General features: G+C 37.5%; 2 protein-coding genes across 2 annotated transcripts; both read right to left on the reverse strand.

Moving 5' to 3' along the window:
• Positions 1-7,516: 7,516 nt before the first annotated feature.
• Positions 7,517-10,166, reverse strand: LOC111635900. Its single transcript, XM_023381033.1, has 4 exons — positions 9,982-10,166; positions 8,193-8,372; positions 7,998-8,108; positions 7,517-7,932 (listed from the first exon to the last, which is right to left on the reverse strand). Exons 1-4 carry the CDS (start codon positions 10,036-10,038, stop codon positions 7,849-7,851), a joined length of 432 nt encoding a protein of 143 aa, XP_023236801.1. The 5' UTR covers positions 10,039-10,166; the 3' UTR covers positions 7,517-7,848.
• A 4,862-nt stretch (positions 10,167-15,028) lies between these two features.
• Positions 15,029-15,991, reverse strand: LOC111635892. Its single transcript, XM_023381021.1, has one exon. The coding sequence runs from the start codon at positions 15,672-15,674 to the stop codon at positions 15,060-15,062; it is 615 nt and encodes a 204-aa protein (XP_023236789.1). The 5' UTR covers positions 15,675-15,991; the 3' UTR covers positions 15,029-15,059.
• Positions 15,992-15,998: the final 7 nt, after the last annotated feature.

Consider the following 15,998-nt stretch of genomic DNA (forward strand, 5'->3'; position numbering starts at 1 on the left):
AGGGACAGGATTAAGGCTTACTGTGAAGAACTTCACTTCTATTATACTATTTTAGATGCGAGTTTTTGCGTTTTTGATTGCGTTTTAATAGGGTACGTCAAGAGAATGTACACTAAGAAAAAATTTTTTGAAAAATTTTCCCCCACGGGGGAAGTGTTATACATTTATAATAGATACATTTTGAGCCACAACAAGGCGTGGCGGGGTCTGCTAGTATATTATAAAAATAGCAGATTGTCATTGGCAAAAGAGTGAAAACATCAATCGCACTTGTTCACAGAAAATCAGTTGTTCGCCTCACGTAACTGCCGAACGGAAAGTCCGTTGTTCGCAGTCAGTCCGTTGTTCGAGTTACGTAACAGCCAAACAGAAAAGTCCGTTGTTCGCAGCATTCGTTATTCGAGGAGTACGTTATACGAGGCACCACTGTATATAAAATTACTTATCCTGATTGATTTACTGACTGATTACACTTCCATTGTTAAGGAATACACTTCTTTCACCCCACGTCCACTTCCGCTATGCTCGAAAACAGGCAGTTACCATCATCTCCTTGTATAGGAGATGTGGTACCCTACTAAAACACAGTTAAAAATAAAAAATTGCATCTAAAATAGTATAGTAGAAGCTGAGTTCTTTAGGATAAGCCTTAATCCTTTCCTTTTCCCCCGCGGGGGGAAATTTTGAAAAATCCCTTCTTAGTGTACATTCGCGTGATGTACTGTACCTGTGTGCCAGTTTCAACTTTCAACTCCTAACCATTTGGGCTCTGCGCTTATTATTATTATTATTATTATTATTGTGTTGGGTTTAGTGGGTTATACTCGGTTCACACCGGTGGCTGTGTACTATGCCGGACCAGAGTCAAGGCATAGCAACCAAAAACAAAAATTAAATAAGTGTGTCAGTCTCTGAATTCAGGAATTTCCTAACAATGTGACACGTATTCAATATAGTGGCCTTCTGTTGTGTGATGTATGTATTTTTATTCAATTGTAATGTTCCTAGTCTTTTGTGTAGTGTGTGTGGTATCACACCTGTGCAGGAGAAAACGACAGGTACAATAAGCACTCTATCTATCGTCCACAGATGCCTTATTTCCCGGGCAAGTTCTGTATACTTGCTAATTTTTTCAGTGTATGTGTTTTGTTCATTGTGAGTGTTTGGAATGGCTATGTCTATAATGTATGTGATTTTATTTTTGTCAATGAGTGTGATGTCTGGTCTGTTGTGGTAAATTGTTTTATCTGTGATTATGGCTCTGTCTTAGTACATTTTGTGTTTCTTTGCAAGCTCTTGGTGTATTATATTTGCTACTTGATTGCGTCTATGTAAGTAATCTGTCTGTGTCAAGAGCTTGCAACCAGAAGTGATGTGTTGTATAGTTTCTGGCATGATGTGACATTTTCTGCATGTGTCATTTGTGACTGTTGTATCTTTGAGTATGTGTTTTTTGTAGTTTTTAGTATTTATGACCTGATCCTGTATGGCAATCATGAATCATTCCTTCTCCCCAAAGAGGCATCCCTGAGCTAACCAGCTGTTTGACGCAGTTTTGTCAACAAAATCCTGGACCAAGTCATAAGGATGCCTGCCATGGAGTGCCTTTCAAGCCCACGATTGCTTAATGGTGTCTATGCTTTTTATATGTTGTGTCAAGTCTGTATGATGTGAGTGTAAGTTTAATGGTGTGTTATTTGAGTCTGCTAGAGTTACTACTTTATATAGCTGTGAAGTTTATTGTTTTTCGTAGAAAAACTCTCGCAGTATCTGTATTTGTTTGTAATGAAGGTTAACTATGTCAATGAACCATGTCCGCCATCTTTACGTGGAAGGGTTAATCTTTCTGTGGCGGATTTAGGGTGATGTTGTTTATGCTTAGTAAGTGTTGTTCTTGTTTTCCTTTGGAGTTGCTCAAGATCTGTGTGAGTCCAATGTATAACTCCAAAAGAGTATGTGAGTACTGGGAGACATATGTGTTTATTGCTTTAACTGTGTTCTGAGGATAGCATTTAACCTACTTTGGTATTCTTTAATTAATCTTTGCTTTATTTGTGTATGTTCTATTAGTTTGGCCTATTGGAATCCTAAATACTTGTATAACTCGCCCTCTTCCATGGATTCAATAATGTCTCCATTTCCAAGTGCAAAATATTCTTTCTTCAGGACTCCTTTTTCTATGTGATTATTATTATTATTAATATATATGTTACCGTGAAAGATCGAAATTAGAGAATGTCGATATTCTCCGGTGAATGTCGACACATACAAAATATGTCGGTGAAAGTCCGAATATTTGGTTATATTATTATACATTTGAACAATCGCCAGTGTATGTCGACAAGCACAGATAAGCTTTGGTGGAGGTCGAAACGACACCCGAGAAGCCGATGTCGACAGAGAGGCGACAGTCTGTCGCCAAATACTTTGTGGATAGCCGGAGGTAGGACACGGTTGTATCTCTTTTTCCGGCCACGGTTTGGTGGAAACTTCCCACTTTGTCACTGGATGGCGTTTTTGTCCTTTTGATCCCGTGAGGTGGGGATCGGTTTGTCAGGTCGAGTGGCGGAGGATGAGAAGGGTCGTCGGTAAGACGTTGGCGATATCTGAATAAAAGACACCATTAACAGATCAGTTCGTAATCACGTAACAACATAATCAGTTCGTAATTTGTAAAGAAAAGTTATTTTCCATAGATGAGATTTCTTTTCAAGAAGTATCGCTGAGAGAAGCAGCTGCAACTAATTCGAAAAGTGGAGGGCAAGGCTATACACGCTGTCATTGAAAAAATAAGTGTTTTACGAATAAATGCAGTTGTAAAAGCAAGGGACTCTTGTGCAATTCAAAATGCCATAACAGTTTAAGTTGTTGCAATAAATAAGATTGTATAACGTTAATCACATAATTTATGTGTAAGTTTATTATTGTATTATTTTCTTTAATAGAGAGGTTGCGGACGACGTTTACAACGCGAAAACGTGTATGTCGGACGTTTAGCACCGCCTTCCTGTAAGCCTAGAAGTTTGACAATGGCGTTTGGAACGGTCAGTGGAATCATGCTCGACGTTCCAAACGCCATTGTGAAACCTGTTACTTATCTTCCATTCTGCTGTCACCTGGTAAGGCTATGTCAATTATCCATACTTGCTTCTCTTCAATGACGGTAATGTCCAATGTGTTGTGTGCTTTGTCTGTTTCAATTCGAAAATCCCACAATATTCTGATGTAATTTCCAGTGAATTCTTTAATCTGATGTTTCCACCAGTTCTTAGAGTCAGACAGATTGTAGTTTTTGCATAAGTTCCAGTGAATCATTTTTGCCACTGAATTATGTCGAAAGTTTGTAGTCGGTTTTGGCAATCGTTTTACAGCAGCTGAGAACATGATCTACACTTTTATCAACTTCTTTGCACAGTCTGCATTTTGCATCATCTGATGATTTCTCAATTCTGGTGTTGATTACATTCGTTTGGATAACTTGATCTTGAGCAGCTAAAATGAGGCCTTCTGTTTCTTTTTTCAATGTTTCGGATGTTAACCATTGCCACGTTTTGCTGTCATCCACACTGTCTTCGCTCTTCTACAGAAATTGGCCATGCAATGCTTTATTTTTCCACGCCACTGTTATAAGTACGATTCCGTACTTATAACAGTGGCATGCCGTAGTGGGGGCGGCAGAGGCGGCCTGCCCCGGGCGGCATTTTTTAGGGGGTGGCAAAATTACCATTTAGGGGCGGCAAAACTAGTAGCTTTTTCATCCGAGGAATTTCTACGAAACCTGTTGACCTCTTTTTTTGCCTGTACGCGTTCATATAATATCCAATAGAACTATATTAAACAGGTCGCGGCACTACCACCGAATTTTTCATTGCTTGTTCTGTGACGGAAACACTTCAGAAATTTTCTGTGACGAAACTGAATTTTGGTCTTTTAAGGCCAAAATTCAGTTTCGTCACAGAAAATTTGAAATACCTAAATAAGAGGGGGCGAAATTTTCCTCCGCCCCGGGCGGCTGACACCCACGGTACGCCACTGACTTATAACAATATTACAAAATAAATTAATTAAATATGGTGCGGATGATAACATTAAGAAAAATTGGAGAATTATTCGGTCATTATAATGTGAAAATTAAGCATTTTAACAGGGAGTGGACATCTCTACAAGTGGATAGAGGTCTATTACAAAGAGACCCTTGGTCTCCGTATCTTTTTAACTTTTGTTTGATATAAATGAATGTTTCGACCGTGAAGACGATGGATTATCTATTGATGGCCAAGTACTTCACTCTATATCATATGCTGACGATGTTGTGTTAGTTACCCCCACCGCTGCAGCTTTTCGTAGAAAAATTTAAAAAGCTCACGAATATTTCGATAAATTAAAAATTAATCCAAGCAAATCCTCAATAATGATTTTTTGGAATGGTTCTAGAGTTGCTGAAAAAAGTACAGTCGACCCCCTATAACACTGTTGATTATTCCGTTTTATATGAATTTCATGTTGTACGAGTCACTTAGATTTTACAAATACGTGAGCCGGGCTGTGAACGGCTCACGTATTTGTAAAATCTAAGTGACTCGTACAACATGAAATTCATATAAAACGGAATAATCAACAATGTTATAGGGAGGTCGACTGTCATCCTTTTATCTAAACAACGTACAGCTTAAGATAGTACAAGAAGTCAAGTTTTTGGGAATAGTTCTGACTCCTATACTAACTTTCGAAAAACAGTATAAAAAAATGATTTCTAAATCTAACCTATTGATCAATAATATGGTGAAGTTTTCCCAAATTAAACTTAAGAATATATTTATTCACTTTAGACTATTTAACTCGATAATCGTCAATGCCATAGGCTATGCCTCTCCAATTTGGAGCCTTACAAGTTATAAAAAATTTGACATAATTCAAAATAAATTCATTCGCAAAATTTTTACTCTAGAATATAATATTCCTGGATATGCACTCAGACTAGAACTTAACAGATTCAAATTAACTCCCTTCTTTGTAAAAAGGTTCATCAATTTTCTTTTCAAGATTAGAGATAATGGAAATTTACCTTCTAAATTGTTTTTGATATCAAAAATATTGTCAAAATCCGCAAAAAAGTTCTTGAGGTGAACCAAATTACAAATATTGTCAACGACTTTGGAGTTTCTATAACTCCGCTGCTGGTAAAATCAGAAATTAGCGACCAGATTAAAACTCAACTAATTCAAAATTCATTGGAAATTGCTCTATCTCAAGACATTGGAGAAATGTACAACCGGAAAGAACCAGAGTGGTACAGTATTATTCTGAATTACCCCTTTAATAATATCTACATGTTATCTAATATACCGTTTGTAATCAAGAAATTCTATATCTAACTTAGATTTAAATAAAAAGATGATTATGATAAATAATAAAATTTATAAATTCTCGAAAACATACTGTCCAAGATGCAAACAAATACTGACTAAATTTAATATGTTTTGTGAATGCTAGGAAGGCCAAAACTAAGAATTAATGGTGAACTAAATCAACTAAAATACCTTTAAGGAGGAAAATCAAATGTATCGGTTATTTCATTTAGCAAACACTACAATGATATACCAATTGTATAATTTCGCAAAACGTTTTTTGTAATCAGCTTTACTAATTTTTATGTAAGAAACCTGATATGCATAGGTATTGTATTTACATGATACTTGGTTTTATACAATTATCGTTAATGTCGATATAAATTTGATATAATGTAAATCTAACACCCTGTTATAACAGGCTATGGCCTATTATGTTTAATAAATTTGATTTGGATTTGGATAATCTACCGTTAGAAACAAAAATGAAGGTGATACAAGCGAAGAAACATTATTTTGCTTGCCTTATAAACTTATTATATTAACAATCAATTTTATTTCTTTAAAAAGATGCTGACTTTTAAGAAAAGATTTGGTAAAACTCCATTTGGAGTAAGCATCGGCGGAATCTTTTATGTTAAAAAGAACTTCTTCATTCGAGTGAATTTCTTCAATATATTTTGTTATAGTTCATTAAACTTACATAAATATTATTTATAACTATTTGTATACTTTACAAATCTATATTCTTAAAAATCATATTAAATATATAACTCTCATCAGGTATACATTGTAATCTCAATTTTTTATTCAGGTTTTAAGTACCGTATAATCCTCGCTGTTTGTCTTGGTGGAACTTTTAGTAGCAAAGAAACCAGCTTCTGTGTAGTTAAGCTTAAAGATCTAATACAATAAAGTTATCAATACATTGCATTACAGACTGACTAACTCTAATATATACGTTTGAATATAAGCAGACTTATTACAGAAATTCAGCAATGAGTAGCGTAACTTTTCCGGTAAAAAACTTAAAATTGTGTGTGAACCATCTGTTATAAGATTTTATTTTAAAGTTTTATATTATTATAAAATGGTAAAATAGTTAATTTTGAGAATAGAGATGAGATTTACAAAATAAAAAAAACTGCAAATGTTAATAATAAGTAAAATCTTCATTAAGTCCAACTCACTCTAGATATGACATATGACCCTTTCTATCTCCCACCCCTTGACTTTTAACCACCTAAATTTAAATACGCGAAACAAAATTTCAGGAATTTTCGCAAAAGCCACAAGAGTTATTAAAGTTTATATTGGGTGAACAAAATGGTGCCGCTCACACACACAAACACATACAGAAGATTAAGTTTAAAAATTAAATTGAATACACAGTCTGTTGAAAAAAGAATCACAATTTACTCACTTTCATTGAAACATTAAAAGTGAATAAATGGTTATTCTTTTTTCAAACAAATCAAAACTTTTAATCTATTCCCATCAATCCAACAATTAGCATTTATTTATTATTTTTGCCAACAGATGGCGCTTATAAAAAGAATTGGAAAGTTATATACTACCCGAATACTGTATTTTGGGGTAATATATAGCTTAGTGTCGATTCGAGGGTGTAAGTAATACTCATACAAAGATTTGATTAATATATACAACATATATATACACACACAGTAGATAGATTCAAATGGCCAGAATCTGAAATACATAAAAAATTACAGTAGAGCATCGATTATCCGACCCCCGATTAACCGTCACCTCGGTTAAAGGACCATTCTAGTCGGCAAATTTCAAATGTCCGCTAGTGATGCGGCATTACAATATATGGCTATATCTTGGCTACTTTAATATTATTTTTGTTAAATATTTGCGTGTTTTAGCTGGCATCAACGGCTCGACCATTGAAGGGAGGCAATATTTAAACGAGACTTAATTTTCTAATTATGAGTGGTTGTTTGTTCCGTGAGAAATAAAATAATTTAAAAATAATTTTTAACGATACAATAGCGACGATTATTATTTTTTTAAAAATTGTTAAGCTATACATCGATGAAAATTCAACGTGAAGTTGGTTAATAGCGATATACTAATAAACTAATTACATGGGATATACTAATATCCTAATATACTATACTAATTATGTATTTTTCCCTTCTTTTCGCTTATCCGATTTTTCAGTTATCCGACCAACCTGAGTCCCCAATTGAGTCGGATAATCGATGCTCTACTGTATAAGCATTTAACAAAATATTTTATTTATGGAAATATAAGTATTAGATGTTACACATATTAATGTGAAACTAAATATTCAAGATTATATTTTATTTATAAGATGTCATTAAAATTATTGATAAATAATCGATGCATAAACAATTAAAATTAAGTGAATTGAAACTAATCAGATATATACTATAATACGAAAATAACGAGAAATGAACAGTTTTTGCATAAACGTATGTTTTCTGCACAAGTGCACAACGAAAATGCCTCAGAAAGGTTGACTTGCTTGAAACCAACGAAAATCGAAAGATGAAGAAGTAAAGAAACAGGCACAAGTCAGCATTGCTATAATCTGCAACCATAAAAATTTCAATTATTAACGTAACTAGTTATAATTATCGATTAAAGCTAACTTACAGCAGCAAAAATTCTTGCTATTCTAACTTTCGAACACTTGACAATGCTGAATATCATGTAAACTCCAGAAATTGCAAACACGACGGTAAAAATGAGATCGATTATAAACATCTACAGTAATTTAAAAATGCGATATTGTTTGTAAATTTTTAATTTGATCTGATAAAGTAATAATCATTCAAATATTTTACTTACCAATATTCCCACGTTGAAATATTGAGAAAAATAATCGATCATTTTGAAAAAATAGAGTATTACAAAGATTACAATAAAGATCACAGCAGCGATACAAGCGGATTCGTAGAACTCTGCTCTGAAAACATTACCGCAGTAGAAAGAATTTGAAATAGTAACGATTCCACTAATTGACAATAGCTGAAAAAAAAATATTATGAGCGTTATACTTATTCTTTGCTTCTCAAATAAATCTAAAAATTAATGAATTCGTAATAATTTTTCTTCTTAAACAAGGCAAACATGATTTAAATATCCATTGTACAGTACAATCCATCCATTTTACATAACAGAGAATATACAAGGGCATTTCAAAATGTTCGAATATTGCAAGTACGAAGTAAGTTTCTTCATCTAAGTATTAAAACTGCATTAACAAAGAATTCAAAAGATATAAATGGAATAATCAATTGTCCTTTACTTTTTAGGATAAGAATAGAGTATTTTAATTTTTTGGTTTTTATTATATAATGTTAAAAGTTCGCGTAGGAATTTGAACGTACTTGGAATATTAACTGAAATGTTCAATAAAGGTCTAAAATTCTTAATTTTTTAGCATGCAGAATTTTATCAAAAAATGTGGTGTATGATGAATATTTTGCATAGAAATAACAATAACAAATAGAAAAAACGTTAAAGTTCAGTCAGTGTTTATAAAATGAAAGTGGTATAAGAATGGTGAGCAGGAAGTAAAGGAAATAATTATGGACGAAAATGCAAAACAGTACAATGATAATGTCTTACAGAATCTTGCTACTAACATCGCTTCAAAAATGTTAACGAACTAAGTAAATGTGGCACGAAAGTGGAATCGCGTCACCTAGATGTACAGTACAGAACAACGTAGCTTATATTAAAAGAAATGGATTTCCATTAATTTATTTTAAAAAATCTCTTGTTAGCTGATAAAGAACGAAGGAAGCGATTACAATGGTAAATAAGGAGAATATTACACCTAAGAGTAAAAATGTGTTTTATTTTCAGGTGTATCAAAATTCTATATATCATTTTTGACGAAGTGATCCTACAACCTTACTAAGATTAGAAAAATATTCCACAAGGATCATGACATGGATCACAATCAACAAAGGTGTGGTTTGGGGAGCAGGAAGGTGATGTTTTAAGCATCAGAAAACTCGACTGACTAAATCCTATTAAAAATTTGTAAAACATCATGAAAAAGAAAAATATAAACACTATGATCTTCGACAGTAGCCGAGTTAAAGCAAACTATAGCATATGTTTTGAATGGAATAATTGTAGAACAGTTTTGCATGCCTTGTCAAAAACAGGCAGTTATTAACAAATAATGTGAAATAATAAAATGTGATAATGTAAATAATAAAAATGATAATGTGAAATAATAAAATACTGTATAACATAAATTATAACAAATACCAGTATTTGCAGTTATGTCACATCATAATTACAAGTTTACCAAATCTGCGCGATTTTGGAATTTTCGAACGTTTATTCTATAATTCGAATTGATTCGTTGTGAAAGTTGTAAATTTCAGAAAGAATCAGAATACAGAAAGCAAACTTTCAATTATTTTGCGTTATTCTTTTATATATATAAAATGTTGAATTACCATAAATATGTTTTAATGTCTTACATCATAACTATTTCTCAAGTGTTAACAATAGCAATTGAATGTTTAATCAGAATTTAAAATGTAATTTGTAAATAAATAACTTAATTATATAATATATCACTTATTTTATTATGTTACCCGTAATTTAATCTTACCAATTCAAAGATTCTGAACATTGCGTAAGGAGTTTTGAAGAACTGGACGTTGGCCATTTTCAATTATCGACTTCTTCGATACACACGATTCTTCGGATTTCGAAATTTCGAATTGTTTTCGATTTCACCAAGTGATGACGTATGACAATTTTGTGTAAGTTATGACGCATTTTTTTGTGCTCTTACTAACTGCGTGGAAGAAAAATTAAAAATTATTTTAAGTGATACAAAGCTTTTTTTTGTTTTTAATTTTTAACTCTTATCGTCCCCAAGCACTTTCATAACAATAGTTAGAAAAGTTGCCAGGTTCAAATCATTAGATAAAAGCATTGCTGCCATTGAACCAGTGAGACCGCTGCACAGCGATCTTTGCAGCGGTCTCACTGGTTCGAGATTAAACCTGCAGCGCTTGTTTCGGTTGCTTTTCTCGCTGCAAGAAGATGGCTGCCTCCACAGGGAAAATGTGCGAAGTTGATTTCTTATATGATGTGACAATAAAAGTGTAAGGTTTTGATCACCTTGATTCGATATTCTATTTGTACTAATTTTTCTTTTAAAATATTCATTAGTAAAATAAAATATTTGGTAAAACTTTTATATTTAAAATGTTTTACTATCTACTTTATGCTACAGAAAGAAGCTGCATCGAGATTCGCTATTTTAAAATTGCAGCGCTGCAATTTTAAAGTAGCGAATCTCGATGTTATCCCGAAGCTCTGTGTGCGTTGTTAAAATACCTTCATCAGTGATTGCAGCGACGTGTAGCGATAGCTGCTCGTGACGTGATTTTCGCTACATCCTGGCTACATAGGGGTGCGTTTACTTCTGAGCTAATTTTACTGTCAGCACTCAACCTGTATACGTTTGTCTGAGCGCCACGCTCATTGGCGTTTACTTTAGAGCTATGTGACGTCATGTTTAGCGAAACTGATAAGCTCGGAATGCTAGCTAGTCCGCTGTTGAACTTTGCGTTGATTCAACATGGCTGATTCTATGACGAAAGTGTCTTTCTCATACGAACGAATGAAATTGCAACTATTAATGGAAAAGGAAACAGCAGAAAATATTTTTAATGGTAAATTTTAATTATCTGTTGTATGAGAGGTTTAAAATGATCTTTACTCTTTTTTGTTTATTTGTTTTCATTGTAAGGTTCAATAGCGCTAGATGCCTTCTATCAAAAATTGATATTTGAATATGGTATGAGGGAAGAACTCGATTTGAAAAAAAATTACGTTTGATTCAATTGTTTCTGCAGAAAGTGTAGATACAATTGAATCAAATATATAAACAAAGAAAAAGAAAACGTATCTTTTACAGTAAATCCAGGTATTAGAAATATGGCGCTCGGGGCTGACGTTTTAGAAATGAAAACTTCGGACCCAACCTCACTATTATATGTACAGTACATATATACAGTATATATATATGTGTGTGTTAAAAGATTAATTTAAATGTTTATTTAATATGTCGGGTTTGTATCCCCAACTGCCCGGTTAAAGTAAATCAACCGACATGTTGTAACATAAAAGACATAGCATCTTTATTAACTAGTAGTAGATAAAATTCTGACTCCAATCTTACAATCTTTTTAGCCTTTTTTGACGAGCGGTAGCACAGTTCGTGGAGCGTAGCGTAGGGGTGACTGGTAGTCTCGGTAGCTAGCCCAGAAGTGTCTTCATGGGCTGATGCTCCGGGCAATTTACCGCCTTACAGAAATGTTGACTATTTACAAGAATTTAGTTTGCAACAAGAAGTAGTTCGCAACTGCAACAGTAGTCCCCCGCCAGCGATAGCGAGATATTTACAAATACCTGGGGTTAAATTTTACGCGACGACCTGCACGTGTGACAGTTTTCTGTTGCTGTGGCGAAGCTTCTGCTGGGGGTACCGTTGTTGTTGCCTCTGTTGTTGCTGTTTCTGCTGAAGCTGTTGTTGATGTAGATGGGGAGAACGTTGAGTCATCCGCACATATGTATGCGGGTTTGAGTCTATCGATGTTGACAGTAATATGACGCTTTTTTACTTCCAGTTTGAAGTTTTTGGGTCCACGCTTTAACACACGGTATGGACCTTCGTAAGGTGGTTGCAGTCCTCTTCGGACTGCGTCAGTTCTTAGAAAGACGTGTGCACAGGAGGAAAGGTCTTTGTGCACGAACACCACAGCATTTCTGTGTGGACGTGTGACGGGTCTCAGTTTGCGCATTTCTTCTCTCAGCCTGCCGACGAAGGTCGCCGGGTCGGGATGGTCCTGTGTTGGAGAGAGAAATTCACCTGGGATCCGCAAAGAGGCTCCGTAGAGCATCTCTGCTGCTGTCGCCTGTATGTCGTCCTTCCAAACGGCTCTAAATCCTAAGAGTACTGTCGGGAGTGCGACAGTCCAACGGCTGGTGAAATGAGCCATTATAGCAGATTTAAGTTGGCGATGGAACCGCTCTACTTGTCCATTTGCAGCTGGATGGTAGGGAGTTGTATGAATCCTCTTCGTTCCCAACCAAGAAGTAAAAGCTGAGAAAAGCGAGGACTCGAACTGCACTCCCTGATCCGTTGTTAGGCGCAGTGGTAGGCCAAAACGGGCTATCCATCCGGAGTAGAACGTCTCTGCTACTGCTTGTGCAGTGCTTTCGACTAGAGGGAATGCCTCTGGCCATCTAGAAAAACGGTCAACACAGGTGAGACAGTATCTGTATCCGTCTGATGGCGGCAAGGGTCCTACTAAGACGATTTGGATGTGTTCGAATCTGGCATTGGGCGCGATAAAGAGGCCCAACTGGCTCCGGGTGTGTCGAGAGACTTTCGCTTGTTGGCTTTGAATGCATGCGCGAGCCCATGCCAACACATTGGCTCTCATTGATGGCCATACGTACCGTTCTTGAACGAGTTTAATTGAAGCTCTAACACCTGGGTGAGAAAGTCCGTGAAGTTGGTTAAAAACCTGCCGACGAAAGTCCTTGGGTACGAAAGGTCGTATCCGGCCGGTGGAAACGTCACAATATAGGTCTACAGCTGGCTCTCCTACTGGCAGCGACTGGAGCTTAAGAGAGTTAGGTGTATTACTTAGGAATTTTTGTAGTTCTGTGTCTCCTTGTTGCGCTACCGCCATCTGTTGGAAGTTTATAAACGATGGTGTCTCGATGGTGGAGATAACGATGCGTGAGAGAGCATCTGCTACTACGTTGTCCGATCCTTTTACGAAACGAATGTCTGTAGTAAATTGACTGATGAAGTCCAAATGTCTGAGTTGTCTCGGAGAACACTTGTCAGCTTTTTGCTGGAAGGCATAAGTCAGTGGTTTATGATCCGTGAATAATATAAACGGTCGACCTTCAACCATATGCCTAAAGTACTTGATGGCCGTGTATGCAGCCAAGAGCTCCCGGTCATAGGCACTGTATTTTTTTTGTGTCGGCGAGAGCTTCCTACTAAAAAATGCTAATGGCTGCCAACTGCTTGACACTTGCTGTTGTAGCGCAGCTCCCATTGCCGTGTCCGATGCATCGACAATGATTGCCAGTGGTGCCTTTGGTGATGGGTGAGCCAGTGTGGCGGCTTCCGCTAGATCCGATTTGCACCTCTCAAAAGCCTCTGTTTCGGCTTGTGTCAGCTCGATGTTTCGCTTATCCCCCTTTTTTGTCCCCTTTAGATAGGCATGTAAGCTTGCCTGCGTGTGGGCTGCCTGGGGAATAAACCTTCTATAAAAGTTGATCATTGCCAAGAAACGACGAAGTTCCTTGATTGTAGTAGGTTTCGGGCATTCTTTAATTGCTGCTACCTTGCTTGGCAATGGCGTGATGCCCGCCGGGGATATCAAGTGGCCCAAGAATGGAATGGTTGATTTTCCTAGAACACATTTCGAGGCATTTAGCTTCACGCCATATTGTGTGAAGCATTCGAACACTATGCGAAGATGTTGTAAATGTTCTGTCGCATCGGCTGAGGCGATTAGTACGTCATCGAAGTATGGGACGCAAAACTCTAATCCCTGTAGCACTTGGTTCATGAAGCATTGGAAAGTATCAGCTGCATTTGAAAGGCCGAAAGGCATAAACAGGTATTCAATAAGTCCGAAAGGAGTAGTGACTGCAGTCTTCGGAATGTCCTCCTCTTTGACAGGGATCTGATGATATGACTTTGCTAGGTCTAATGTTGAATATATTCGCTTTCCCTCCAGCATTTGTACGCAGTCTTGCATATGTGGTACGGGGTATCGGTCTGGGACGGTAGCTGTGTTAAGTCTTCGAAAATCGCCACAAGGGCGCCAGTCCCCGTTGCTCTTAGGCACCATATGCAATGGGCTAGCCCAACTACTTTTCGAGGGGCGGCAGATGCCTTGTGCGACTAGATACTCGAATTCTTGCCTTGCTGCTTTAAGTTTTTCAGGCGGTAATCGTCGAGGCCTTGAGAAAACTGGGGGTCCCTTCGTTTCTATGTGGTGTTGCACATTATGCTTTACCGGGTGGGGTGCTGTGGCAACCTCCGTCAGATTGGGAAATTCCGCCAAAAGTTTGTGAAAAACGTGTCTTCCCTTATTGATCTAACGGCGGCTGGTGAGCCCACTGTAACTTTTCCTCTTGAGTTCATCTTAGTCAGTGGATCGACTAGGCAGCTGCGGCGAATGTCTACTAGTAACCCGTAGTGGCGTAAAAAATCAGCTCCGATAATGGGTTGAGAGACTGCTGCCATGATGAATGGCCAGTGAAAGGTTCTTCTGAGGCCTCGATCCAGTTTGAAAAGCTTCTGGCCGAAGGTATTTATTGTTGTCCCATTACCAGCGAAAAGTTGTAATTTCTCGGGCGATCGGTTTGCTTGCTCCTGTGGCACGGGGATGACTAACACATCTGTCCCCGTGTCGACCAGGAAGCGTTTGGCCGTTGATTGGTCATATAGATATAAACGGTGTATTCCTAGTGCGCCGCCACCCGCACCGTCAAGTGACGGCCCTTCTAGTTTCCCTGTTGGAAACTGCAGGGTTTTGTGCACTTCAGTGCTTTTCTTTTGAATCGCTAGTGGTACCAGCATTGGCCTTCTTTCTGCGCCCCTTCGCGGCTCTTTGATCGTCTCCGGCGGTTCGTGGATCTCTATCTAGATTGGGATCTATCCCTACCTTCCAGTCGTTCCAGGCGGGAGGAGATATCTAAAAGTAACGTCTGTAGTGTTTGGTCTCCCTGAGTGACTGCTTGTACGGAAACAGGGCTATCGGCTGCAGCTATTATACCGTCCGCCATCTCTGCCAGTTTGTCGAGGCTGTCGTTTGAGATGGCTAGGATCTGCTGGACGTTAGATGGTAACCGTTGTAAGAACAGCGACTTTAGCAGGTCGTCACCTATGTGCGCTGATGCCTTGCTACGCATTTCTAACAGCAGTCTGGATGGCTTCTTGTCCCCAAGCTGCATTCCCGAAATTAAGTCCTTAAGCCTTTGCGCCTCACTGTCGGCATATTGTCGGCACAGACGGGCTTTAAGAGCCTCGTACGGCTTGTCCACTGGGGGGTTTAGAATAATATCGGCTACGACTGCTAACTCCTCGGGCTGGAGTGCCGAAACCACATGATGGAATTTCGTTACTTCCATGGTGATTCCCGCTAGTGAGAATTGTGATTCCATTTGTTTGAACCAAATTTCTGGGTTCGCTCTCCAAAAGGGAGGTGGTTTAACAGAAACTTTGGCGATTGTCCCTGATTGCGAGGGTTCCATTTCTTCTTGGGGGTACCGCTCGAGAAAACCAAAAAAAAGTTCGTACTTACAATTGCGAAAAGAAACTTTTGTTGCGACGATCCGTGTGCCTTTATGCTTCGAGCGTTAGGGTTAGCGAGACACGTGGTCGAATAATCCACAAAATCAAGTATTTTGCTGGATAAAATTGTATCCTCACTTTAAATCTGTCCCCTCGATGCTGTAGCTGTCCACTTCCGTACAATCCGTGTGCGATGTTCTTCGATGCTAGCGGATTGTAGCTGCTCGGTCCAAGCTCCTGAGATTTGCACGTGTTCGTCTTTTGTTCGGGTCACCAATGTCGGG

This window comes from Centruroides sculpturatus, unplaced genomic scaffold, assembly GCF_000671375.1.
Source record: "Centruroides sculpturatus isolate CEXI.00-Female unplaced genomic scaffold, Cexi_2.0 scaffold37, whole genome shotgun sequence".
Lineage (NCBI taxonomy): Eukaryota > Metazoa > Arthropoda > Arachnida > Scorpiones > Buthidae > Centruroides > Centruroides sculpturatus.